The following is a 27,057-nucleotide window of genomic DNA, read 5'->3' as shown; positions in this document are numbered from 1 at the left end:
TCCTTTGAAAACTACGTGCCTTGGATTAGGCTCCCGAGACTTCTCAGCCAGTGCCATTCAGTTCTTGGAACAGTGGGCACCCTCTTCACTCCTGTAATAATCTTGGTCTTGTGCTAATTTACTTACAGTGTCCACTGAGGTAAAAAAAAAAATTAACTTCATGAAGAAACATCTGAAAGTGACTGCCTTGTCACAGGATCTACAAGAGAAAGCAAGGAATTTGAGTTCTCAGCCTCTTCCCAAGAGGAGTTCACATGGTGCTAAACCATTTTGGAGCGCAGTTGAGCAATAGCTCAGAAATGGAAGTTAGATGTCATTATTCTTCAGCAATGCATTCACTGTGCACGCTCCTCTTTCAGCTTCACCCTTAGTTTGAGGGTATCTTGGTGAACTGGCAGTGTGGACAAATTCTTATGAAGCTATGAACCTTTCAACATATTCATTGGCAAACTGTGGTCCACTGTCTGAGTTGACTGCTTCAGGAGTGTAACCCTGCAGTTGCTTGACCGCTATCCATCTGGAGAAGGAGTCTACTCTAATCAAGGATATCATATCCCTGTGTTCAGGGAAGTCATCCCATGATGTTCCCATGATCGTGACAGGTCAGAAGATTCTGCCAATTATTCTTCTTTCTCCTGCTGATGAATAGCACAAGTAACACGGTTTGATATCATCTGTTCCAATATTTGGCGAGACCTGGTCACCAATCAGAAAACTTGCCTCGACTGGACAACTGAATATTTTATGATACCCAAATATCCTTGCTGCAGTCATTGCAGTATATCAAATCTCAGAACTCCTGGAATGATCAATTTCTCATCATAGATGAGTCAATCGTCAACTACACTGAGATGTCCTCTCTGTTTATCGTATTGTTTGAGAATTGGGATTGCATGTTATGCATGCTGGCTTGTAGGTGACACAGTGGGACAGTGGTTAGCACTGCTTCATCACAGTGCCAGGGGCTCAGATTCAGTCCCGGCCTTGGATGACAGTCTGTGTGGAATTTGCATGTTCGCCCCATGTCGGCATGGATTTCCTCCAGGTGCTCCAGTTTCCTCCTACAGTCCAGAGATGTGCAGGTTAGGTGGATTGGCCATGCTAAATTGCCACTTGGTGGCCCAGGATATGTATGTTGGGCAGATTGGCCGTAGTAAATGCGTGGAGTTATGGGGATAGGGTGTGGAGAGGGCCGGGCTCTATTGGACAGTCAGTGCAGACTCAATGGGCCAGATGGCCTCTTCTGCACTGTAGGGATTCTATGATGCTTTGATGCAGTAATCTCTGACCCGAGCACATTCTTTATCAAATTTATGTGCACCTCTGATTTCATTTGGCTGCTGGTTTGTTACTGATAGAGTTGTGGTTGTTGTTGGTGCAAAGGTTTCTACTTCTTCAACAAGAACTAAATCATTGTGTTTAGGTCTTAGTAAATGGGACAAAGCATCCATTGTATCCTGTTGTTCCACATCATACTCTGTCTTTGCATCAAGTCTCATCAGCCTTAATCTGAATTCTAGTTGTGAAGGCATTTTTGCTAACTCGTTGGAATTTCAGTGTGTCAGTAAGGAGTTGTGGTCTGTCTCTATCTTAAAGTGGAGACCAAGAACATCATCTGCTAACTTTTCATAAGCCTGTGTTTAAAGTTTATTGTTTATTTATTAGTCACAAGTAGACTTACATTAACACTGCAATGAAGTTACTGTGAAAATCCCCTAGTTGCCACACTCCAGCGGTGCCTATTCAAGTACACTGAGGGAGAATTTAGCATGGCCAATCCACCTACCCAGCACATCTCTCGGACTGTGGGAGGAAATTGGAGCATCCAGAGGAAATCCACGCAGACGTGGGGAGAATGTGCAGACTCTACACTGACAGTGACCCAAGCCGGGAATCAAACCTGGGTCCCTGGCACTGTGAGGCAGCAATTCCAATCACTATGCCACCGTGCCACCTCATATAGCAACTAATGTTCCTTTCACTATCATTGCTTATATCTGTTCAGTGAATGGGATAGGTAGAAAAACTGGTTTCTGCTTTCCAGCTGTCTGTATCTGAAAGAGTGCAGCCCCTAATCTCTTAGAAGGTTATCGGCATCAATGATAAGGATAGCTCCAGGCCATATTGAACTAAAATATCAGATGATATCAGCATCTTTTTAATTTTTAACAAGTTCTTTGTTGTGCTTTCTCCCAGCAACATGTCTTGTCATAACACTGGTTATAGTGGCACATCAGTAGAATGTTGGGTAGGAACTTTCCAACTGGTTTCTCATATCCATGAATCTCTGGAGTTCAGCCACATTCCAAGGAGCTGGGAACTTCTTGATTGTCCTCCTCATTTGTGGATCAACTTTGACACCAGATGCATCCACAATTTGCCAAAGAACTGGACAGTTGGCTGCAAGAATTTGCTTTGGTTGTTGAGTGCAAGCCCTGCTCCTGTAGATTTTAAGCACAGCTCTCACTCCAGTGTCATGCTCCGTTTGAGTGGATCCATGGATCAAAAATTCATCCATGTGACATCCATCCAGATCTCGTAGGGTAGGTGGGAATGTCCTCTAGAAGATTCCTGGCACTAATGTGATGCTGAAGGGTAATCTGGTGAAACAAACCCTCCAAAATGATATAATAAAGCTTGTGAGCAACTTAGGCCCTTCACTGAGGGGCAGCTGCCAAAGGTCACTATCTGCATCTATCTTTGTGAAGATTGAAATCCTGCCTGGTTTTGCTAAACTGTCATTCACAAATGACAGAGAATGAACTTTGTGTTCAACTGTTTTGTTCAGCTTGTAAGATCCACGCAATTTCTAATTGAATAGTTGGTTTTGGCATCGGGATCATCCCAAACACCAGTTTTTGTGGGGGCAGGGTAGCACGGCGGCACAGTGGTTAGCATTGCTACCTCACAGTGCCAGAGACCGAGGTTCAATTCCCAGCTTGGGTCACTGTCTGTGTGGAGTCTACACATTCTCCCCTTGTCTGTGTAGGTTTCCTCCAGGTGTTCGGGTATCCTCCCAGAGTCCGAAAGACATGCTGGTTAAATGGATTGGGCCATGCTAAATTCTCCCTCAGTGTACTCGAACAGTGTGGCATCGAGGGGATTTTCACAGTAACTTCATTGCAGTGTTAATGTAAGCCTATTTATGACACTAATAAATAAACTTCAGCTTGTTAGATCTGTCACAGGTGAAATCATCCCCTGGCTCCAACATGGACTCAGTTTGTTTCTTTACCTTTGTCAAGAGTGGATGAGGAACATTTCTGGGTTTAAACAGACACACCGGCTTCATTTTAAGATGGAGAGTGATGTGATCTGCTGTCTTCGGCTTGCCTAGCCTTGTCAACAGCTGTGGAAATTCAGCTCTTAAGTTTCAGAATAATTTTCTCAACTTTCTGGCTTCTTTACTCTATGAATCAGACGTAAGTCAGTATAGGCTTCCTGGCTAAAGAGTGAACAATCCAGCTTCAGGATCACATATAAGGTTTCAGTGATTCTTCTCTCTATACTGAAGGGTTACATTTAGCTGATCTGTGAACTTGAATTCTATACCTGCAACTTTATGAATGATGGCTGAGAGAACTTTTCTCCAACTGTGGTTCAGCATCAGAAATAACTGAAACTGCTGCCCCTGTGTCAAACTTAGTGGGTGGGATTTTCTGACCACACTTACCCCAAAACTAGAAAATCTTACCAAGGTCAACGGTCTTTGCATGGTCCGCCCCCCACCCCCCCTGCAATTCCTGTGAAGGGCGGGACGAGGAAAATTTTCCCCAGTGTGCTTTATTTATCCGCATTCCATAGTCTCTGCCTGGTTCTTGGATTTTTCCAAGGAAAGACAGCTCAATATCATTGATATTTGCTATTTCATGGATCTTGCCACCTTTTTGCTTCTTCCTGCGACACAGCCTGAAAATGACCCAACTTCCTGCAAAAATGGTACTTGTCCTCTTTGGCGGGACAATTTTCATGCTTGTGTTTTTTCCTGCCACATCAATTGCAGTTAGTAGGGGCAAGTTGATGGATGTTCTTCCTGCCTCTCTGCTTTTTTATGGTCATCTCTCCACTTTCAAATTCAACACACCTCCCAAAATCAGTCATTTTTGGGATATGATTCTCCCTGTCCCCCCTAATTACCAGTCAGTCTTGCTTCCTGGCCTCAGCTTGATGTGTTCAGTTGAATTGCTTTTGTTGAGGTTAAATGAACTCACAACTGCAAGCAGTCAGACGATGCTTCATCCAAGATTCTGACGACAGTTCTGTACTGATTAGCTCATCTTGTAAGTTGCCATATTCTCCGCAAATCTATAAAGGTAATTGCTAAATATATCAATACTTCCTCCTTCTCATTGAGTATGCTTAATAAATTTAGCCCACTCGGCAATAGTATTCTTTCACAGATTGAAATAGGCAACAAGTGCTTTTATTACTTCAACATACATAGTTTCTTTTCCTTTGTCAATCCCTTGCCTGATGAGTATGTCAGTGACACCCACATCCCATGACTAAATACATATAAAAAATATGTTTTCAATTCGCCCATGGTAACAACGCCCAAAATAGAAATGATCAATATTTAGCCCAATCCTGTGGAAAGCAGGCAATCATGTGTTGCTTATCATTTGTTCTGACTTCAACTCCTCTGAAACAACTCTATGTAGCATTCATGTGGCCATGACACCATTCACCTCAGCCAATCAGTGACACCATAAACCAGCCACCCCATATTTGGACATGCTGCCATTTTCATAGAACAGAATCATAGATTCCCTCCGGTATAGAAGGAGGCCATTCATCCCATCGAGTCTGTACTGACCACAATCCCACAATTCCCGTAACCCCACATATTTACTCTGCTAATCTCCCTGACACTCGGGTCAGTTTAGCATGACCAATCGAACTATCCCACACGTCTTTTGATACGGGGAGAATGTGCAAACTCTGCAAAGAGAGTGACCCAAGCCAGAACTGAACTTGGGTTCCTGGTGCTGTGAGGCAGCAGTGCTAACCACTATGCCACCGTGCCACCCATTTTGTTTTCTCCTGAGCTTTTTTAAGCTAACGCATTTCAAACAAACTCCAATAAGATAATTTAAGATTACATTTATCATTAACTATTTCTTCTCCTACAGGTTCTCTCATGTGAATGCCTCAGCTTCCTCTGGACTCTAGGTTATTTACCTCTGATTACTATTCTGTGACGTTGATAGTGTGTCCTTTCTTTCCTTTGGCCTTTCTTTCCTTTGGAAGCAAGTTACAAAGTTTAAAGTGTCCTGTGGACATGCCCTGTAAGAGGTCATGCCATTGTTATGAAGGTGCGATTGTAGAAACATTCATGGCTCCTTTAAAATAAGTGTCCTTAGCTGGAGTACTGTGTGCAGTTTTGGTCGCCGCACTTACGCAAGGATATTTTGGCCTTGGAGGGAGTGCAGAGGAGGTTTACTAGGCTGATACCAGAGTTGAGGGGGTTGAACTATGAGGAGAGGCTGAATAAACTAGGCTTGTACTCGTTAGAGTTTAGAAGAATGAGGGGAGATCTCATTGAGACATATAAGATGATGAAAGGGATGGATAGGATAGAGGTGGAGAGGCTCTTCCTGCTCAGAAAGGACAGTAGGACTAGAGGGCACAGCCTCAAGATAAAGGGGGGGCGGTTTAGAACGGAGTTGAGGAGGAACTTCTTCACTCAAAGGGTGGTGAATCTCTGGAATTCTCTGCCCGTTGAAGTGGTGGAGGCTGCCTCGCTCAATATATTTAAGACGTGGGTTGATAGGTTTTTGATAGGCAAGGGGATTAAGGGTTATGGGGAGAGGGCAGGAAGGTGGAACTGAGACACAAGAGATCAGCCATGATCTTATTGAATGGTGGGGCAGGCTGGAGGGGCTAGATGGCCTACTCCTGCTCCTATTTCTTATGTTCTTATGTCCTTGAAAACTATCAGGTATCCTTGTGATAGGGACAGAGAGATAAGAAAGTTGTGTAATTCTGTGTTTCTATGTGTGATTTCAAGAAAGAATTAGATGTAGCTCTTGGGGCTAAAGGCATAAAGGGATATAAGGAGAAGGGGGGGGATGTTAAGGCTATTGAATTTGATGATTAGCCACGATTACAATAAATGGCAGAGCAGGCTCAAAAGGCCGAATGGCCTACTCCTGCTTCTGGTTTCTATGTTTCTGTGTTTTGTGCAAAAGATACATGAGTGTTTGGAGCAGTTACCCTGACTTCCAAGTGCTGAGAGTCAATGGTGGTGAGATAATGGCAATGTTACCTTGGCAGATTGCAACAACCCTACTGTCAACAAGCCATCCAAGAAAATGAATGTCTCACTGCTTGGGCTCACACATGAAGAATGGCTGCTTGGAAAAGACAGCAAATTGTGTCTAGCAATTGTGGGGAATCATGCCCCCAGATCTCTGTTAGTTGGGACAAAAATAGTTATTGTCAGAAAAGGCAGTTTTGCTTGACACCTGGCTGGGATGCACAGAGGTTCTCTGAAGTGTTAAGTCTCAAATAGTCATTTCTGAGGAACAGATTTCAGCTGTTAAAAAAAAAAGCACTTTATTCTGGTTTACAGTGTTAACAAGCCTTTCACTAACCCTTCTGGTTTCAGGGTTGATGCAGGACAATGACAGCTTGAATGGCTCCTATCTGGATCCCAACTACCAGTGCATAAAATGGCAGCCACACCAGCAGAACAAGTGGACCAGTCTCTGTGACGTCAACTGCAAAGACCTGTGAGTAAAAGCCGATGTGAGATTTTCCACTGTAACTCCATCGCAGCTATTTGCACAGCAGGCGTTCGTCCCAGAATTACAGAGAAATCTTCTGCTCTCCACCTCCATTATAGGTCCCATTGTCGCAATATTGTCTGCGCATCAGGGATTTAGAGGAATCTTTAGGCCTAGTTCCAACTGCTTGGGCTCTGACGAAGGGTCATCCAGACTTGAAACATTGGCTCTATTCTCTCTCCAAAGATGCTGTCAGACCTGCTGAGATTTTCCGGCATTTTCTGTTTCCGTTTCAGATTATAGCATCTGCAGTATTTCGCTATTATCTAAGTGATAAGCAACTTCACGGGCACCACTGAGGAAGCTGATGCACCAAGACGTTATAATCAGGCAGAATGAAAAAATTGTCACCTTTCTCTCAAATCTAAATTTGCACAGATGATAAAGAATGACAGTTAGATACTGAGGCCAAAGCTTTCTGTCCTCGTTTCAGCTGGGATTTTCTGGTGCTGCTGAGAGTGAATGGAGTTTTGGCTGGAGGGCCAAATTTCCCATTTTCGCAGGCAGCAGGCCCCACCACCAATGGGGCTGGAGAATCCCACCCTAACCTTTCACCTCTGGGCCAAGGGCCATACACAGCCCAGAACGATGGAATTTAAGTCTTTACTCACTGATGATTGTAAGAGGGTGATGTGAAATGAAATTAGAATTAATCTTGATCCTTCTGCAATTGAGTAACACTTGTTTGTAACTCAGCAATAATTGAACTGATACAAGATTGGTATTTAGATGCTACAGGAAAGCTGTGTGAACGTGATGCTTTTCACATCGGCACATTGTCTGGCTAACCTTTGAACATTTGAGGATTTAGTGCAAAGGAGGCTTCATTTTCCATCTAATTCTTCAATGAACATGACCAGTGGGCCTTGAGACTGACATTGAGTAGAAAATATTTCATTCTCAAGACTGTTTTTGAGCAAAAAAAATGAACAAAATGTAAAACAGTCTCAGGAAGTTCTCAGAAACTTGGAGACAATAATGTCTGTGAATGATGGATGGAAAGACAGAGGCAACCAGCAGATTAGCAGAGCCTAAGAAGTTGCTCCTCCCTACAACTCCTTAAATTCCTGAGGATTTGTTAGAATAAATTAGAATAAATGGCAGAGGCTGGGGGTGTGTGGGGGTTGGGGGGGAGCAGCAGTTAGGGATCAATTTTCTTGTTAATTTTCCGGTCTTTGTGCCTGAACAGTTGTGAAGAAATACCAAGTGATGCAATTCTCACAGTGCTGTTGCTAGCAACTGATAATCTGAATCACAATGATTAGTGTGTCCGGCTGTATTAAAATGTTTGATAAAAGCTCCTCCTGGTGTTTTAGGACAGTGCGCTGACATTAACCACTTTTGAAGCATGTCATTACACTAGTTCTAGATGCTGTCAAAGCGAGAAAAATGATACAAAGCTATCCTGGTGCTTTTCCTTCTTCAAACAGAAATAAAATCCCAAAATTGCTCCCAAGAGAGTGGGCAGAACTTTCCAAAAAATTGTGCTGGAGCTGGATCAGGCGAGAAATGTAGAGTGAAACTCATTGGGTGTCACAGCTGTCATTTCTGACCAGATCAAACAACACTCTGGGGGAAATTTTCCCCATGGGGATCGTAGTGGGTTGGGCACGGACCATGCAAAGGTCTGACCTCAAGTGGGATTTTCTGGTTTTGGGGCGATTGTGGCCAGAAAATCCCGCCCTCTGTGTCTTTGCAAGGTGCTGGTGAGGATCACACAGCCAGCTGGGAGGGTGGGGACTAAACCTGCTGGCAAAGCTGGGATTCAGAGACCGGGCACCATTTCTAAACAACATCAAGACCCTATCTGATAAATCTGATAAAGGTCAGGTCAGACAACTCTTGAGCACAGAGGGCTAACCTCCCTCCCATCACTCAATGGCTGGGTCATCCCCTACCCACAGTACAACAGATTGACCTGACTCCATCACCTCATCTCTGCCAGCTTTGGGGCACCTTCCCCACCACCATCACCCTGACCACCATGCAGGCACAACCCTCCGTCAATCATCACGCCTCCTCTCACATAATGGGAACCCCCACTGCCCCCAGTGGGTTTCCCTAGAGGCCCTGGCCCCTGGATCTACCTTGCCATGTCCCTGGCCTTGCCCCAGCACTTTCTCCTAGCAATACCAGGGTGCCCAGGGAGGCAGCCATGTTCCCCACATCCTGGGGGTTATAATCACCTCTGTGCCCCTGACATGGCCATCGTTTTTGGAAACCAGTGGTGATTTGCACCAGTCTGATATTGCATGAAGAAACATTGTCAAGCTGCTTAATGATATTGAAATGTGTTCTAATTTGTGGATCGCGTCATTAGGATGGCTAGGGAGCAACATGCTCAGAGATTCGCCATCGCTAATCCCATTATGGCCCTCTCATGAGAGTTAGTGGTGAACAGGCCCGGAGAATCTCACCCAATGCATCCTCAAATAAACACATCCCATTTATTAAAGGGGTTACATGTTTTAATTGGGTTTTGATGTGTCAGTCTCTGTGCTGCAATTGGTCAGTGCGTTTGGCTGTTAACCAAAAGGTTGGTGGCTCGAGATCATACAGGGACAAGCGTTCACTGTTTGGGCGGCACGGTGGCACAGTGATTAACACTGCTGCCTCACAGCACTAAAGACCCGGGTTCAATTCTGGCCTTGGGTGACTGTCTATGTGGAGTTTGCACGTTCTCCCCGTGTCTGTGTGGGTTTCCTCCCACACTCCAAAGATGTGCAAATTAGGTCGACTGACCCTGCTAAATTCTCCCTTAGTGTCAGAGGGATTAGCAGGATAAATATATGGGTTGCGGGGACTGAGCCTGGTTGGGATTGTTGTCAGTGCAGACTTGATGGGCTGAGTGGCCTCCTTCCGCACTGTGGGGTTCTATGGATTTTATGATAACAGATAGTCAGGAATAACCACAAGTCACCTAACTGTATGGTGTAGTTAATGTCATTAATGGAGACTGTTCAGTTTGTTTGTTGCAAGTTTTAATTGTACCAGAAATTGCTCTCTTTCCATCAACCGTGGCTCCCACCTATTGCTGGTATGGTTACCGCTGTGCTTGTCTGCCAAACCTATGTATTGTTTTTTGCTGCAACCTCCAGCACCTCCTTCACTTCCTCCCTATTGTTCAGTTTGCTCTGAACCTGTCTGACCAGTCAGAATATGTTCAGTTTCTCTAGCTACTCCCACACCTATAGCTCTGGAGTCCCACAAGGATCTATCAATGTTCACTTTGTCATCTGCATATTGCCCCTTGTTTGATTGGAAAGACCAAATTCCATTCACAGTTTCAGACTGAACCAGATTGTTCACAACCTCAGCAGTGTGTACTCTAACCCACGCCATGGGTGCGATTTAATCCTGGTGATGGGGAAGTCCTGGCCAACAGGTGGAATCGAGTCTCACATCGCCTCTGATGGGGAAGGCCCATCAAGTACTTAACTAGCCAGTGTTGTTGGGTCAACCCCAGAATTTCGGACCCTGGGGTGGCAACCCCAGCATTCTGTCCCCTTCTGCCCACCAGGTGTCACAGTGGTTGGCACATGCCTCACAGCTCCGGGAACCCCGAGTTCGATTCTGTTCTCGGGTGACTGTCTGTGTGGAGTTTGCACATTCTCCCCATGTCTGTGTGGGTTTCCTCCGGGTGTTCCGGTTTCCTCCCACAGTCCAGAGGTATGCAGGCTAGATGGATTAGCCATGCTAAATTACTCCTTAGTGTCCCAAGATTTTTTAGGTTAGGTGGATTATCCAGGGTAAATGCGGGGTTACAGGGATAGGTGGGAGGAGTGGGCCGAGGTAAGATGCTCTGTCAGAGAGTCGGTACAGACTCAATGGGGTAAATACATCATTCTACACTGTAAGGAGCCTATGGTTCTTTCTCCGAGTGCTGCTGGACAATCAAACACTGGCAGTTCTCCATTGCTGACAGCGCCACCGAGGAGCAGTGGTAAGCATCCGGTAAAAGGTGTAAGTTTGTCAAGGTACTCAGGCTATAGGTGAGTGAAAGTGGGTGGTGGACAGAGGGTCGCTAGCTGGCAGCAGGAGGTGGTCAGCAGAGGTGGATTTCAGCACACTAACCCTCACCACATCCCCTACCTCCTGATGCCAAGTCCCTCAGGCACCAGCTGGAGTGCCCCCCTCCCACTCTCTCTTTTACCCCTTTCTTCTTTCTTCCTTTATTTTCTCTCTCACCTTCTTTAATTTCTCACTACACCTTTCACTGTCCCACCCCTTTTCTCTTTCTATTTTACGCGGTATATGCAGTCCTCAACCGCAACCTCTTGTAGGTCAGCGCAGTGAGTGCTTGCTGATTGTAGTGAGGTTGCTACTCGGAGTTTCCACACAGCTGCAGCTTGTTGCTGGCATGTCCATTTATTAACGTGCATTACACATGGGACATGTGGCTTCGTTCTGCGGTCTAAATCCCATCACCCATTCCTCTCCAAACACTCAGCCAGGGATGAAGTTTGACAAAGTCCTGATGGAGAAAAAATCTTGAAGCAGAATTTGTAGGGTTGTGTGTTGTGGCTGCACTGGGCTGATGTACATGATCCTATCAAGCAACTGAACACAGCTGTAGGGGCCAAATGGGGCAAGCAGATGTATCACTTGCTTCTGTTTTATCACTTATACTATTCACATGCACGAAATAGCATTAAGCTCGTAAGCCTTACAGTACACAGTGGGAGTGAACTGAATTGTCCTCTCCTCTCCCTGTTGTGTATCATACAAGTGCAGGAGTTCATAGAATAGAATTGTTACAGTGCAGAAGGAGGCCATTTGGCCCATTAAGTCTGCACTGACTCTTCAATAGAGCATCCTAACAGATCCTATTTCTGCAACCCCATGTAGTTACCCACCTAATCCCTCTAACCCATAGATCCTGGCACACCAAGGGATAATTTTACTATGATCAATCCACCTAATCTCTGGAGCGGCGGGGCAGCACGGTGGCACAGTGTTTAGTACTGCTGCTTCACAATGCCAGTGACCCAGGTTCGATTCCCAGCTTGGGGCACTGTCTGTGCGGAGTCTGCATGCTCTTCTCGTGTCTGTGTGGGTTTCCTCCGGGTGCACCGGTTTCCTTCCACAGTTGGAAAGATATGCTGGTTAGTTGCATTAGCGATGCTAAATCCTCCCTCTGTACTCTAACAGGCACCAGAGAGTGGCGACTAGGGGATTTTCACAGTAACTTCATTGTAAGCCTACTTGTGACACTAATAAAATAAAAATACTGAACATCTTTTGAGCTGTGGAGGAAACTGGAGCACCTGGAGGGAACCCATGCAGACTCAGAGAGAATGTGCAAACTCCACACAGACAGTCACCCAAAGCTAGAATTGAACCCTGGTCCCTCGCTCTGTGAGGCAGTAGTGCTAACCATTGTGCCACTATGCTACCCCACAGCTGCTAGTTGACCCAAGCTGCTATAGCACCCGAGTAACTCCAACACAAATTTAGTGACATCTGATAAATTAACCACATAAGGTAGTCTAATCCAGCTTGGAACAAGAAGGATTTGAATAAGTCTCTCAGCTGAGGGCTGAAAGCTGCAGTTGGCATTTAAACAGTGAAAGGGGGAAATGGAGGAATGAACAAAAAGGCACTCCAAGTTTCTCGATGGATTGATTATAAAATTTCAGTGCTGCATGTGATCTCAGTCAGAGCTGCCTGTGGCCTGTCTAAGGAGCTGTTTGATTGCCGGGCTGCAATTTTTGGGTTGGCAGTTTGTTCTATCTGCTGCTGATTGACAGAGAACACATGCTCACTGCTGTCTGCATAGCCGACGTGTGTTTAAATTGAGCTTAAACATTCCCATTGGAGTTGTGATTTCTTGGCTGGTCTGGGGAATATTGGGGTCAGTTTCCTAGCAACTGGTTGTGAACTTGCTGCAGGAACATTCCTTGCATTTTTGCGGGTGCAGTGTCACTCTCGACAGAACTGTCAAATATTCCTTCATCATTAATGGACTGATCTTCCAGGGATCCAACTTCATCACCGTTTGCTTTTGCAAGTTTTACTAATTTAACCTCCTGCCCCCTCCAACCCTTGCTGAGGCCCCCCAAAGTGTATCCCTGAGATTATATATAAAATATTTCAATCCTACAATGAACTTCTCGGATTATAATGCAATCCCATATAGCGATGTTCTCTGTGTAATGCTTGTCTGTACTGAGTATCAATCTAGGAACGAGTTTATATGTTTCAATCGCCTGGTCAGCAATGGAATCGATTGCTTAGTTAGATTGCGTGTAAATGACAGCTGTGTGTACTGTTCTGGTGGGTGTCTTGTTGAAGTAATATTCTCTTCACAGGGTTCAGAGATGGGTGGCACAGTGGCACAGCGGTTAGCGCTGCTACCTCATAGTGCCAGGGACCCGGTTTCAATTCTGGCCTTGGGTAACTGTGTGGAGTTTGTATGTTGTCTGCATGGGTTTCCTCCAGGTGCACTGGTTTCCTCCCACAGTCCAAAGATGTGTGGGTTAGGTTGATTGGCCATGCTCAATTGCCCCTTAGTGTCAGTGAGAATAACAGTGTAAATGCATGGGGTTACAGGGATAGGTCCTGAGTGGGATTGTTGTTGGTGCGATCTCGATAGGCAGAATGGCCTCCTTCTGTACTGTTGGGATTCTATGACTCTGTTTCTCTCACCATGATGCTCTTTTGGGTGGAGAAGTGGCAGATGGACTTCAACCCAGATAAGTGCTTGGTGATTCATTTTGGCAGGTCAAATAAAATGACAGATTATAATGTTAAAGGTAAGACTCTTGGCAGTGTGGAAGATCAGAAGGATCTTGGGGTCCAATTTCATAGGACACTCAAAGCAGCTTCTCAGGTAAAGGTTGTGGTTAAGAAGGCATATGGTGTACTGGCCTTCATCAATCGAGGAATTGAGTTTAGGAGTCAGGAGATAATCCTGAAGCTGTATAAGACCCTGGTCAGATCCCACTTGGAGTACTGTGCTCAGTTCTGGCTGCCTCATTACAGAAAGGATGTGGAAGCCATGGAAAGGGTGCAGAGGAGATTTACAAGGATGTTGCCTGGATTGGGTGGCATGCCTTATGAGGATAGGTTGAGAGAGCTCAGTCTTTTCTCCTTGGAGAGACGAAGGATGAGAGGTGATGTGATAGAGGGGTATAAGATGATGAGAGGTATTGATCGATTCTCAGAGGCTTTTTCCCAGGACTGAAATGGTTGCCACAAGAGGACACAGGTTTAGGGTGCTGGAGAGTAGGTACAGAGGAGATGTCAGGGATAAGTTTTTCACTCAGAGGGTGGTGGGTGCGTGGAATTGGCTGCCAGCAGTGGTGGTGAAGGCAGATTCGATAGGGTCTTTTAAGAGATTTTTGGATAAGTACATGGAACTTAGTAAAATAGAGGGTGATAGGTAAGCCTAGTAGGTAGGGACATGTTCAGCGCAACTTGTGGGCCGAAGGGCATGCTTGTGCTGTAGTAATTTTTTCTATGTTTCTAATATCAGTCCCTAATTGTTAGGTCTGATAGTTCCCATGTTGCATCTCTTTATTTTGAAGGTGATGGATTTTATGTTTTGGAAAAATGGCTATGTCAAAAAAAAATCAGCTTATGTTGCACTATTTTGCTTTAGTGCGTTAAGTTGTTCTAGTACAGAATACAACAAAACCGTACAGGACAATATAAATGGCACCCTGGTGTTAGTATTGCAGTGATTTATTGTGAAACCACACAGAGGCCGTCTCAAAGTCTGCACAATTTTTTGTGACTGTCTATCGTTGATTGCCACAACAAACCACTTCTGATCTCCACATGTTGTTTTGACCGCACTGGATATCTTCAGAAAAATGACAATATAGACTGAGAATTGCTGCCCCACAAAGCTTATCTCAGTTACAGGAATCTCTTGTTCAACAAGAAAATGGATATTAGATCCTGACCAGTAACCATGCAAACTTGCAAAGGTCAAGAGCCTATTTTATTTTAAAGCTAGCTTTCATCTCCACAGCAAATCTAATATTCTCACTTGGGTGGCATAGCCTGCTTATGGATGTATAAATTATTTTACTGAGAAACACAGCATGATGGCACAGTGGTTAGCATTGCTGCCTCACAGTCCCAGGGCCCCGGGTTTGATTCTCAGCTTGAGTGACTGTCTGTGTGGAGTTTGCGTGTACTCCCCGTGTCTGTATGGGTTTCCTCCGGGTGCTCCGGTTTCTTCCCACAGTCTGAAAGACATGCTGGCCATGTAAATTGGCCATGCTAAATTCTCCCTCAGTGTATTTGAACAGGCACCGGAGTGTGGTGACTAGGGGATTTTCACAGTAACTTCATAGAATCATAGAACCTTACTGTGTAGAAAGAGGCCCTTTGGCGCATCGAGTCTGCACCGACCATAATCCCACCCAAGCCCTATCCCCACATCCCTCTGACCTAAGCATCTCAGGACACTAAGGGGCAATTTTAGTATGGCCAGTCAGCCTAACCCGCACATCTTTGGACTGTGGGAGGAAACCCACGCAGGCACAAGGAGAATGCGCAACCTCCACACAGACAGTGACCCGAGCCAGGAATCGAACCCTGGTCCCTGGAACTGTGAAGCAGCAGTGCTAACCACTCTGCTACCATGTTCATTGTAATGTTAATGTAAGCCTACTTGTGACACTAATAAATAAACTTCTTTTTAAACTTTAAGTGTCAACTTAATTAATTAATTAAAACACACTAATGATGGCAGGTCAAGTGATGTATAAAGGCTGCAGCATGAGGGAGCTCCTGGATGTCAGTGCAAGCCAGGGCAAACCCGTCTGCAGTTAACTGTTTGTGGCTCAAGGAACTTAGGCTCAAGAGTCATTAAGCTGGAGCCTGAGCTGCAGACATACTTCATGTCAGGAAGGGGAAAGTTACATGGATATTTTGTACCAGGAGGCAGTCACAATACATAGCCTAAGTTCTTCCAATTTGGTCAGTGGTCAAGGACAGGTGTGTGTGACTGCAAGTGAGGCAGGTAAGCGTACCCAGAGTGCCAGAGGGTGGGAGTCTCAGCCTTTGCAATTATCCAAAAGGTTTGTGGTTCTCTCAGCTTGTTTGGATGAGAGATGGGGCTCCAGGCTGGATGAGCATCATGGTACAGGAAGCCATTCAAATAGGGAGAGCAAAATTGAACGTAGTGGTAGTAAGGAACAGTATAGTGAGGGCAATTGACACTGCTCTCAGCCACAAAAGTCCAGGCGGCTGCATAGCCAGACCAGTGCCAGAGTTTGGACATCTGCTCAGAGCTGGAGAGGAACATGCAGTGGGAGGGAGAGGATTCAGTTGTCAAGGTGCACATAGTGCAAGACGAACTAGGGAAGAGGTTCTGTATAGAGAGTATGAGGAACTATGCGCTAAAAGCAGAACCTCAAGGGTAATTGTGATTGTCCCTTTAAGGGCAACACAGCAGAAGAGCATCACCTGACTTAAGGGATCACTTGGGACTGAGAGTGGGTAATCTGAAGACATATAGAGGCTGGTGCAGCTTGTGGGCTACTAAGTACCCTTTGTGTTCCTGACAAAGTCTATAGTGTGCGTCATTATGGTAATAGTCACTGCAAATTGGCATAAAGTTAGAGAGATAAGAGTGTAGCTCCAAGATTGGTGTGGGAGAAATGGGTTCAGGCTTGTAGGGCACTGGTACCAGTCCTGGGGAAAGTGGCAGCTGTACATTTGGGATGACTAATACCTGGACCATGCTGGGACCAGTTTTCTAGCGAGCTGCATAACTAAGGAAATAAAAAGGGGTTTAAACTAAGTAGTGGGGGGAAGGGATCAAATTTGGGAAGATATGGTAAATCAAATAGTAAGAGACAAGGGAAAAAAGAAATATATAAACGTGGGAAATAATAAACAGACGGTGACAGTAAGGTACAGGGAGTACAAATCTAAAAGCAAATCAGCAGATAAGGCTAAAGGTTACAAAAATAATACAAGGACAAAACTAAAGGCTCTGTATCTAAGCGCACATAGCTTATGAAGTAAAACTGATGAATTTATAACACAAATAGAAACAAATAAGTATGATTTAATAGCCATTGCAGAGACTCGGCTGCAGGAGGACATGGATTGGAACCTGTATATTGAAGGGTAGGTGACATTTAAGAAGGACATGGAGAGGGGAAAAGATGGAAGGATAGTTCTGTTAATAATGGCATTACCACATTAGCAGGGAATGACCTAAGTTCAGGAAATCAGGACATAGAAATGGTTTGGGTAGAATTGAGAAATGACAAAGTAAATTGCGAGAGTGGTGCACAGGCTCCCTAACAGTAATTATAGGGTAGGGTATATAGGAAGAAATAATGGGAGCTTGCCAGAAAGGTACAGTGATAAACATGGAGATTTTAATCTCTATAGAGACTTGAAAAATCCAATGGGCAAAGATAGCCTTGATGAGGAATTCATAGAATATTTTAGAAATAGTTTCTGAGAACAACACATTCTGATGCCAACCAGAGACAGGCTTATGTTGTGCCACGAGATAGGATTAATTAATGACCTCGGAATGAAGGCATCCCTTGGTAGTAGTGATAATAATATGGTTTAATTTTACATTCACTTTGAAGGAGAAGAGTGGATCCAAGACAAGTATTTTAAACTTAAGTGAAGGAAATTAGGAGGGCATAGAAGTAGAGCTAGCTAGAATCATAGAACCCTTACAGTGCAAAAGGAAGTCATTTGGCCCATTAAGCCTGAAACATCAACCACCCAGCCCCTATCTCCGTAACCCGACATATTTACCCAGCTAATCCCCCGACACTAAGACGCAACTTACCATGGAGCACCTAGAGGAAACCCACTCAGAAATGGGGAGAATTTGCAAACTCTACACAGCCAGCCACCCGAGGCTGAAATCGAAGCCGGGTCCTTGGTGCTGTGAGACAGCAGTGCTTGCCACCATGTCGCCCAGATGAACTGGTAATTTAGGTTAAGCGGTAGATCAATAGAAATGCAGTGGCAGACATTTAATGGAAATCTCAGAATGCACAGGTACATTCCAATGAGAAAGAGGAATTCCAAATTCTTTTAGCAAAAGGTCTTTCAGGAAAGGGTCTTTTATAAGACCCTTGTCAGACCCCACTTGGAGTACTGTGCGCAGTTCTGGTCGCATCATTACAGGAAGGATGTAGAAGCTATTGAGAGGGTGCAGAGGAGATTTACAAGGATGTTGCCTGGATTGGGAGGCATGCCTTATGAAGATAGGTTGGGGGAGTTAGGTCTCTTCTCCCTAGAGAGACGAAGGTTGAGAGGCTACCTGATAGAGGTTTATAAAATGTTGAGAGGAATAGATAGGGTGGATTCTCGGAGGCTATTTCCCAGGGCTGAAATGGTTGCTATGAGAGGATACGGGTTTAAGGTGCTGGGAAGCAAGTACAGAGGAGTTGTTAGGGGTAAGTTTTTCACTCAGAGGGTGGTGAGTGAGTGGAATCGGCTGCCGTCGGTGGTGGTAGAGGCGAACTCGCTGGGGTCTTTTAAAAGACTTCTGGATGAGTACATGGGGTCTAATGGGATTGGGAGTTACAGATAGTTCTGTGGCTTGGTAGGTATAGAAGTGATCGGCGCAACTTGTGGGCCGAAGGGCCTGTTTGTGCTGTAGTTTCTATGTTCTAAATCGCCAGTCATGATCCACTTAAAAAATATAGAGATCCAACTTAAGGAGAAATCAGGTAATTATGCAAAGATGGGTGACAGATCAAAAGACTGGACAGAATACACAAAAAAAATCACCAAAAGGCTGACGAGGAAGGAAAACTCAAAGCATGAGAAAAAGCTGGGTAGAAATATAAAGACACATCAAAGCTTCTATAGATATTTTAAAAAGAAAAGAATTAATAAAGTGAGATTTGGTCTGACAGTAAGTGAGCCTGGAGAATTAATAATAAAAAATAAGGAGATGGCATGAATTGATATTTTACATCAGTCATCACTATGGAGGATACAAGTAACTTGCCAAAATTATCTGTGTATCAGGGAATGGAAGGAAGGGAGGAATTTGGGAAATTTGCAATCACCAGGGAAGTGGGACTGAGAAAATTGTTGGAACTGCAGGTCCTGATGGACTTTATCCAAGGGTCTTAAAAGGAGTAGTTAATGAGATAGTTGACACATTGATTTTAATTTTCCAAAATTCCCAAGTTTTGGGGAATTTCTGTAAGATTGGAAATGTAATTTCTTCATTCAGAAAGAGAGAGAGAGACAGAAAGCAGGAAACTGCAGGCCAGTTAGCTTAACATCTGTCATATGGAAAATGTTAGAAGCTATTATTAAAAAAGTTATAGCAGGCACTTTGAAAAATGTAATGTGCCAGGCAAAGTCACCATGGTTTTATGAGAGGGAAATCATGTTTAATCAATTTATTAGAGTTCTTTGATGAAGTGATTTATGCTATGGATGAAGGGGAACCAGTAGATACACAGTATGCAGATTTCCAAGCGGCATTTGATATGGTGCAAAATCAAAGGGTATTGTGAAAGTAAAAGCTCATGTTGTAGAGGGTAACATATTAGCATGGAGAAAAGATTGGCCAGCTGATAAGAAACAGAGTAGGCATAAATGGACACTTTTCCAGTTGGCAAGATGTAATGAGCAATGTGCTATAAAAATTGGTGATGGGACCTCAACTTTTTACAATTTATATAAATGACTTGGATAAAAGGACTGAAGTTTTGGTTGCTAAATTTGTTGATGACACCAAGACAAGTAGGATAGTAAGGCGTGGAAAAAACACAAGGAGACTACAAAGAGATATGGATAGGTTAAGTGAGTGGACAAATACCTGGCAAATAAAGTATAACGTGGGTGAATGATAAAATGTTCATTTTGTCATTAAAAGTTAAAAAGCATATTACCTAAACGGTGAGAGATTGCAGAGGGATCTAGGAGTAGGGGGACGATCTTATCAAAAAAATTCTAAAGTGCCGAACAAATGAGAAAACGGGAGGGAGTCGCAGACAATTTTTGGGCTAGCTCCCAGGTGCTATGTTATGGCACTTAGAAAAATAAATGAGACAAAAGTGTGATTCTTGCCAGTAAGGGGAGTGGAAAGAGCCTATTCATGCTGGGAAGTTGGCTGCAGATTGCTAGAAAGCATTGTTGCGCATGTACCCTGATCTCCCAGTGTGCTGTGTACAAGGATACATGGTGCCCTGGGAATCTGTCACTCCCCTACCTGCACCCCCAGATCTTCCCCTGCTTGGACATCATTCCCCACCCCCAATCAACCCCTCCCAATCATGTCCCCTCCTCCCCAGGGGGCACTGCCTATCTCTGCCCCCAACCACCTGATCCCAATGGTGAGGCCATTAAGGCAAGTGAACCTGGCCAATTGCGTCCTGGGCTCACTAATAATATTAAATAAGCTCATGAATAGCAACCTTACTGGCTCGCCACACCAATCAACTGGCCTGACAGGCCGGTAAGATCACCACATAGGGAAGTTATGCTTCAGTTATACTTGGCATTAGTGAGATCACTCCTGGCTCCCTGTTAAATTTAGCCTCATGTGGCATTTCCAACGTGAAATTTAACTCGTTGTGATCCAATGCCTGGAGTTTTCTATTGATGGTGTTAGTATCTGCTCTGAATTTCTGTGTTTCTTTTACAGACCTAATCCCAGCTATCGGGTAGATGCTGACAAAGGCTTTAACTTCTCTGTACCTGACGATGCTTTTGTCTGTCAAAAGAAGAACCACTTCCAGGTCACTGTTTATGTTGGCATGATGGGTGACCCCAAATACGTGAAAACCCCTGAGGGACTCAAACCGATCGATTGCTTCTTCCTGAAGCTGCATGGTGTGAAGGTGTGTGCTACTTGTTAATGGCCAAGAGTGTTTTTCTAATGAGTATATTTGGGGGGTTCTTGGATGCATTCTCTTCCATTTACCAATCTTACCAAAAACGATGGTCTGAAAACATTGTTGTTTTCTCTGAATGACTGGCTGTACAGCTGTTGTCTGCAGGTTTTGCAACTTTAGCCAGGGACAAGAGTATTTTTCATTTGCAAACTAGTCCAAATGTTGCATTTCCCCATCTCCCACCATCAGCAAACTGCCTGTTCATGGTCATTCAGCAGCGATACCTCACCAAATAAATCCAGATAAAATCTGACATGAAAATGATTCTGATCTTTGATTAGAGCCCTTTGAGCAAGTGAAGGATTGCCTTATTCACTATCCACTAGGTTCCTTTCATCCTGAGAACATCTTGCTCTGTCAGAGTGATATCTTATTGCTCCCCACACAGCCATCCTCTCAATTGTTATTTGTTCACTAGATTTGGGCTTCATTACTACTCAGCCCTAGTTAACCATATGATCACTACAGTGCAGAAGAAGACCATTCAGCCCATCAAATCTGCACCAACTTTCTGAAAGAGTATCTTACTGCCCCCACCCCACCCTTAATCTCCGTAACTCCATGTATTTACCATGGCTAATCAACCTAACCTATACATCTTAGGACACTATGGGGCAATTTAGGATGGCCAATTTACCCAAACTGCACATCTTTGGATTGTGGGAGGAAACCAGAGCACTTGGAAGAAACCCACGCAGACACGGGGAGAGCATGCAGACTCCACACAGATAGTCACCCAAGGCTGGAATGGAATCCAGATCCCTAGCGCTGTGAAGCAGCAGTGCAAATCACTGTGCCACTATGCCTCTGAGTAGGTGGTTGTGAGCTGCTTTCTTGACTGCATGCAGTCCACACAGTGACATTATTTCCACAATGCTGTTGAGGAGATGGGTCCAGGATTTTGGCCCAGTGTTGATGAAGAAATGGTGATATGTTTCCAAGTCAGGCTGTTGTGTAACTTGGAGGGAGCCTAGAGGTGATGATGTTCCATGTACCTGCGCATCCTTCTGGATGGGCAAGGTGGCAAGTTTAATAGATGTTTTTGAAAAAGCCTTGATCAGTTGTTGCAACATCACCCAGCTGCTAAACAACAATGGTGGATAGAGTCAATGTTTAAGGAAGTGGATGGGAGAATTAGTAAGATAGTGAATTTATTGGCAAGTTGGTGTAAAACCACATAGCAGAGATGGAAAGCTAACTCTCATTAGTTTGGAATGGTTTTAACCTCATGTCCCTTGGTGATAAGGGCAGTGTACTGTTCTACTGGATGCCCATTGTAAGCTACTTCAATTATTTCTCATGAAAATTGGAGGGAAGGCAATTAAAAAATAATGAAGCTGCAAATTCACTTTGAAGATACTCATCAGATTGGCGTTGTTACCCCTTGCAGTGACAGCAGGCAGCCAAGCTGGAATCGTTTCATGCCCATTTCTCACATTATCCTTTGAAATAGATTTGTTTGGTTGGAAATGAGTTATTCTGTAGATCAGTAAGTTTGAAAAAGAGCAGGAATGTATATTGTTTGGCTGATTGTCTGAAACCGTTCTTTTGGTAGTTGGAAGCAATGAACCAGAGCATCAACATTGAGCAGTCACAGTCAGACCGCAGCAAGCGACCTTTCAACCCAGTCACGTAAGTAAAAGCCACATTCATTATGCATTTTAGGAATTGGAACAACTTTTCCTATCAATGGGAGAGTCATTTTTATTTGCCCATCAGGATACCAGCTTACCTCAGTCAGCAGCTGTCAGAATGCTATGGCTTCAAACCCTGTTCAAGGACTTACATCCAGACACTGTGGGGCAAATTTTCCCATTCCACTCACCACAGTAATCGGAGCAGGCGAGGGGGCAGATCACGGAACAGGATATAGATAGATTGGAGACTTGGGCACAGAAATAGCAGATGGAGTTTAACCTGGACAAATGCAAGATGATGCATTTTGAAGGATCAAATTTAGGTGTGAATTATAATGTAAATGGCAGAACCCTTAGGAACATTAACATACAGAGGGATCTGGGTCTGCAGGTCCACAGTTGCCTAAAAAGTGGCAACACAGGTGGTTAAGGTGATTAACAAGGCATATGGCATGCTTGCCTTCATCAGTCAAGGCATTGAGTACAAGAGTTGGGAAATCATGCTGCAGCTATATAAAATCTTGGTTAGGCTGCATTTGGAGTATTGCATGCAGTTTTGGTCACCATACTATCAGAAGGATGTGGAAGCTTTGGAGAGAGTGCAAAGAAGGTTCATCAGGATGTTGCCTGGTCTTGGCAATGTTGACTCTGAGGAGAGGTTGAATAAACTAGGATTGTTTTCCCTGAAAAGATAGAGGCTGAGGGGACACCTGATAGCAGTCTACATAATTATGAGAGGCATAGATAGGATGGATAGTCAGAGGCTTTTTCCCAGGGTGGAAGTGTCAATTACAAGGGGGCACAGGTTCAAGGTGAGAGGGAGAAAGTTTAAGGGAGATGTGTGGGGCAAGTTTCTCTACACAGAGAGTTGTGGGTGCTTGGAACACACTGCAAGAGGAGGTGGTGGAAGCAGGCACATTAGCAACATTTAAGAGGCATCTGGATGGATACGTGAATCATGAGGGAATAGAAGGATATGGACTGAGTACGGTCAGAAGGTTTTTAGTTAGGGCATCATAATCGGTACAGGTTTGGAGGGCCGAAGGGCCTATTCCTGTGCTGTACCTTTCTTTGTTTTTTGTTCAGAGAGCTTGATATTTACCAAGTCGGAATGACTCGGAGCCTTTTTCAAAATGGTGAGCAGTACCAATTCCTGTGATTTCCTGCTCCATTCTCAACATTTCCGATTTTTTAGGGTTACCTTTTAAGGGTGTGGGCTGGTTCGAGTCAAAAGCTCGCTCCCTGCAGTCATGATCTGGCAGGCTGCATTGCATAGAGAAGCTTAATCCTCTGCAACTTGCATGGAATTGGGCCAGATTTTCAATGAGTTATGGTTCACGGCATCTCAGAGGTTTCATAGACCAAACTCTGCATGAGGGGAGCTTTTAAAAGGTAAGTTCAAAAGATCCTCCTCATGTTCCCCCTCCCCCCCCATCAAGGTGAACGCCATGGTGTGCTCCACCAAAAACTCCTATGATTCCTCATGGCTTTTGTGACAAGGTATGCCCACCCCACCACCAACCCCCCCGCCCCCCTAATTCCCCCCACCCCAACAATGCCAAGATCCCCTTATCCCACCATCCACCATGCCAAAGTGTGTCCCTCTGCCCACCTCCATGGACCCTTATTCCCCCTGTGGTCAAGCTGTGGCATTTCCATGCCCATTGACCCACTATACACTGTATAATAACTTTCCACCATGGTAAAAGAACACCTTTTACTACAGGCTAATAAAAGTGTCAATCATCCAGACCATTCAAAGTTTCAATAGCTGAAAATGCCAACACTCAAAATCTCTTAACTTGGGTCAATTGGCACGGAAGTACCACAACTTGGAATGGGGGCATGAGCGTCTTTGACGGTTTCTAGTGGGGCCCAGCCTGGCGTAAGAGGTATAAGGGGCTCTAGGTATTGTTTTGGAATGAAGCCCTTTCTGTTTTTCTATTAACTGGGACAAAGCCCTACAAAACTGAAGCTGATCCCGTAGTTGGCAGCCCTGTGACTACCCAGACTGTCTGGCTCAATTCCAGCCTGCACCTGCTCCCCCACAATGAAAATCCCATCCTTGTGAGCACTTGCTCCCAATGTAGGCAGACTGAACCGGGAGTTTTTCCAACTCGCTCTACCTGCCTTGAAGATGAAAATCAGGTCTACAATGTGATATTAATGGCTTGCTCCATTTTGGCTGCAGTGTTGATGAAAGTGAAGGTTAAAGATCACATGTCTTCACTAGAGCAAGAGTAGTGAACTTACCTGGGGTGGGGAGGGTTTTGGCCAAGATTGTTCCCTCAAAAAATACAACCAAGTAGGTTAACTGGTCACTAATCTTGCTGCTGTTACAGAATATTTCTGTGCGCAAAATAGTTGATATTTTTGCCCATGTACAATCATTGCTGTTCTTCAAAGGAATCTAAGAGCTTTGAGATATTTAAGAGAGGCAAGTCTTTCTTTTCGGATGGCACTAAGCTACCAACAGCCTCGTCCTTAAAACCTGCTTTTGCCAGCTTTTTGCTGTTTTTTAATGTTAAAGTTTATATGTTAGTGTCACAAACAGGCTTACATTAACACTGCAATGAAATTAGTATGAAAGTCCCCTAGTCGCCACACTCCAGTGCCTGTTTGGGTACATTGAGGGAGAATTTAGCATGGCCGATGCACCTAACCAGCACATCTTTCAGACTATGGGAGGAAACCAGAACCCAGAGAAAACCCATGCAGACAGAGGGAGAACGTGCAGACTCTGCACATAGTGACCTAAGCTGGGAATCGAACCTGAGTTCCTGGCACTGTGAGGCAACATTGCTAACCACTGTGCCACCTCATGCTGCTGTTACTGATTCGCACTGGTTGCAGTCTCCCTCACTCTACTCTTGCAGAGTAGACTTTAAAGCCCTCAGAAGCTCAACGCAGATACACTGCTGTTGGAAAGACAAGTAACATCTTGGGTTGTTCTAGTAGAAAGAACACACACATTGTGGACAATCAATAACTTCACAAAGTTCATTCAGCGTGATTCAATTCTTTTATATTACACATTGTGAACTGATTTCTCACTTTGAAAAAAGTGAAAGATGGATATTAAAAGTGATCACCAAACTTCAGTGGCTGTTGAAAAATATTCACGTTAACAGTAAACGTGAAGATGAGACGGAAATGAAAAGTGCATATGAATATGAGTGATGCTGAGGTATGCAAATGAATATTTGGGGATTTTGAGAACTATTGATGATGTGTAATAAATAGTGGGATAATGAGAGATGGTGGTAAATATTGAGAAATTCTAAAGGATGTGAAGAGACATTGGTTGTATTGAGAGATACAGGATATTGATGGATGTTTTTGGTTCCCCAGGATTAACATCCCTTCTGATCAGGTCACAAAGGTCACAGTTGGAAGATTACATTTCAGTGAAACAACGGCGAACAACATGAGAAAGAAGGGCAAACCTAACCCAGACCAGAGGTGAATATTATTATGCGTTTCATTGTGTCTTGTGAAGTTGATTGGATTCCCATTTCTACTGATGTGTCCTGGCTTATATGACTATAACACCAGGGAGAAGAACAACACACCTCTTGCTCCTTGGAGATGAAGCATCAGTTAGGTTCCTGTGCCAGTGATATCTCCCATGTGTAAGTACGGAACCAGCACTCACTGAGTGGGCTTGCAGGTGAAGAATGAAAGAACTTGCATTGATGTAGGACTTTCACTTTCTCTTGAGATCCCCGGGCACTTAGAAGAGATGTCAGAAAGCAGCCAACAGCCATGTGCCCATACCCAGCAAGAGACAACACCTTCAGGAGAGAAAAGTAACAGAACCATCTAATTGAAATGATTGAAGAAGAATTAAGATAAATATTCTCGATCTTCATGGAATAGAGGTGCAGGGTTAGTACAAGTAGGATGCTAAGTAAATTTGTCTAAATTGCTTTTCCTCATGATTCTCAGAGAGGATCCACACTCCATGAAAACTAAGGTTTAAATTGTTGAGTTCACGGAGTTCCATGGAATTGGAGTGATGATTGCTTTGAAAATTGCTCCACAGATTTTGGTGACCTCTTCCCGAACCGTCTGCACCCTGTGCCATTTGCAGGCTCACATGGATGTCACATTGGCAAACAGATTAGGATCCTGTGACAAATTGACAGAACCCTAGTTTAATTTTCAAGTGCTATTGGAGAACTGGGAGATGATGATTCATGCTGGCCTTTGGGTTCATGAATGCTGCTGTACCTTTGGTGTTGCTTTTAAGCACTTTGGGATCTCCTAAGGATATAAAAGCTATACTGAGAATTTCAAGTACCAGTGGATGGATTGTGTGCCACACATCCTCCAACGTTGCCACTATATATAGACTACTTGTGGCAGAAACTTCACAGTTAAGTTTACAAGGTCATCTTCAGGAGACTAAATCAAACATAAACTTCAGTCCACAGCTGTTTCTTTGCATGTCCCCCAATCTGTGATCTCAGGCTCAGTGCTTACAGCTTGACAATCCGACACAAATATGGTCATGTGATCATAAATATTGAGGCCTTTTGCTGAGACTATTGGACAGTTGACCTGATCACACTGTCCACCAACCACCAGATATCTGCTGAGAATGGCGATTGGTGTCAACAATGTCTTTTATTACAGCAATTGTAGGCTTGATGTTTTTTCTGGATGAATATGCCAAAAGAACAGGGAAAGCCTTTTTCTCATGGTCCAATGCTGAATAACAGGAAAGATTCAGATTTTATAATAGAGTTACAGTATTGGGTAGGACAGGAA

The 27,057-nt window shown here is 44.2% G+C and overlaps 1 protein-coding gene across 5 annotated transcripts in view; it reads left to right on the top strand.

Moving 5' to 3' along the window:
• myrf (myelin regulatory factor) overlaps nucleotides 1-27,057 on the top strand; it is a 236,360-nt gene that overhangs the window by 156,368 nt on the left and 52,935 nt on the right. For all 5 annotated transcript variants that reach the window (XM_080191600.1, XM_080191599.1, XM_080191602.1 and 2 more), the window contains 4 exons: nucleotides 6,611-6,734; nucleotides 20,398-20,593; nucleotides 22,203-22,279; nucleotides 25,636-25,746. In XM_080191600.1, coding sequence (XP_080047726.1) covers nucleotides 6,611-6,734; nucleotides 20,398-20,593; nucleotides 22,203-22,279; nucleotides 25,636-25,746 — 508 coding nt within the window. The remainder of the gene's footprint in view (nucleotides 1-6,610; nucleotides 6,735-20,397; nucleotides 20,594-22,202; nucleotides 22,280-25,635; nucleotides 25,747-27,057) is intronic.

This window comes from Carcharhinus amblyrhynchos, chromosome 6 (genome assembly GCF_965287045.1).
Source record: "Carcharhinus amblyrhynchos chromosome 6, sCarAmb.v2.hapA, whole genome shotgun sequence".
In the NCBI taxonomy this organism is placed as follows: Eukaryota; Metazoa; Chordata; class Chondrichthyes; order Carcharhiniformes; family Carcharhinidae; genus Carcharhinus; species Carcharhinus amblyrhynchos.
Note: the sequence above shows the minus strand (reverse complement) of the source record. Positions and strands in the feature narration are given on the sequence as shown.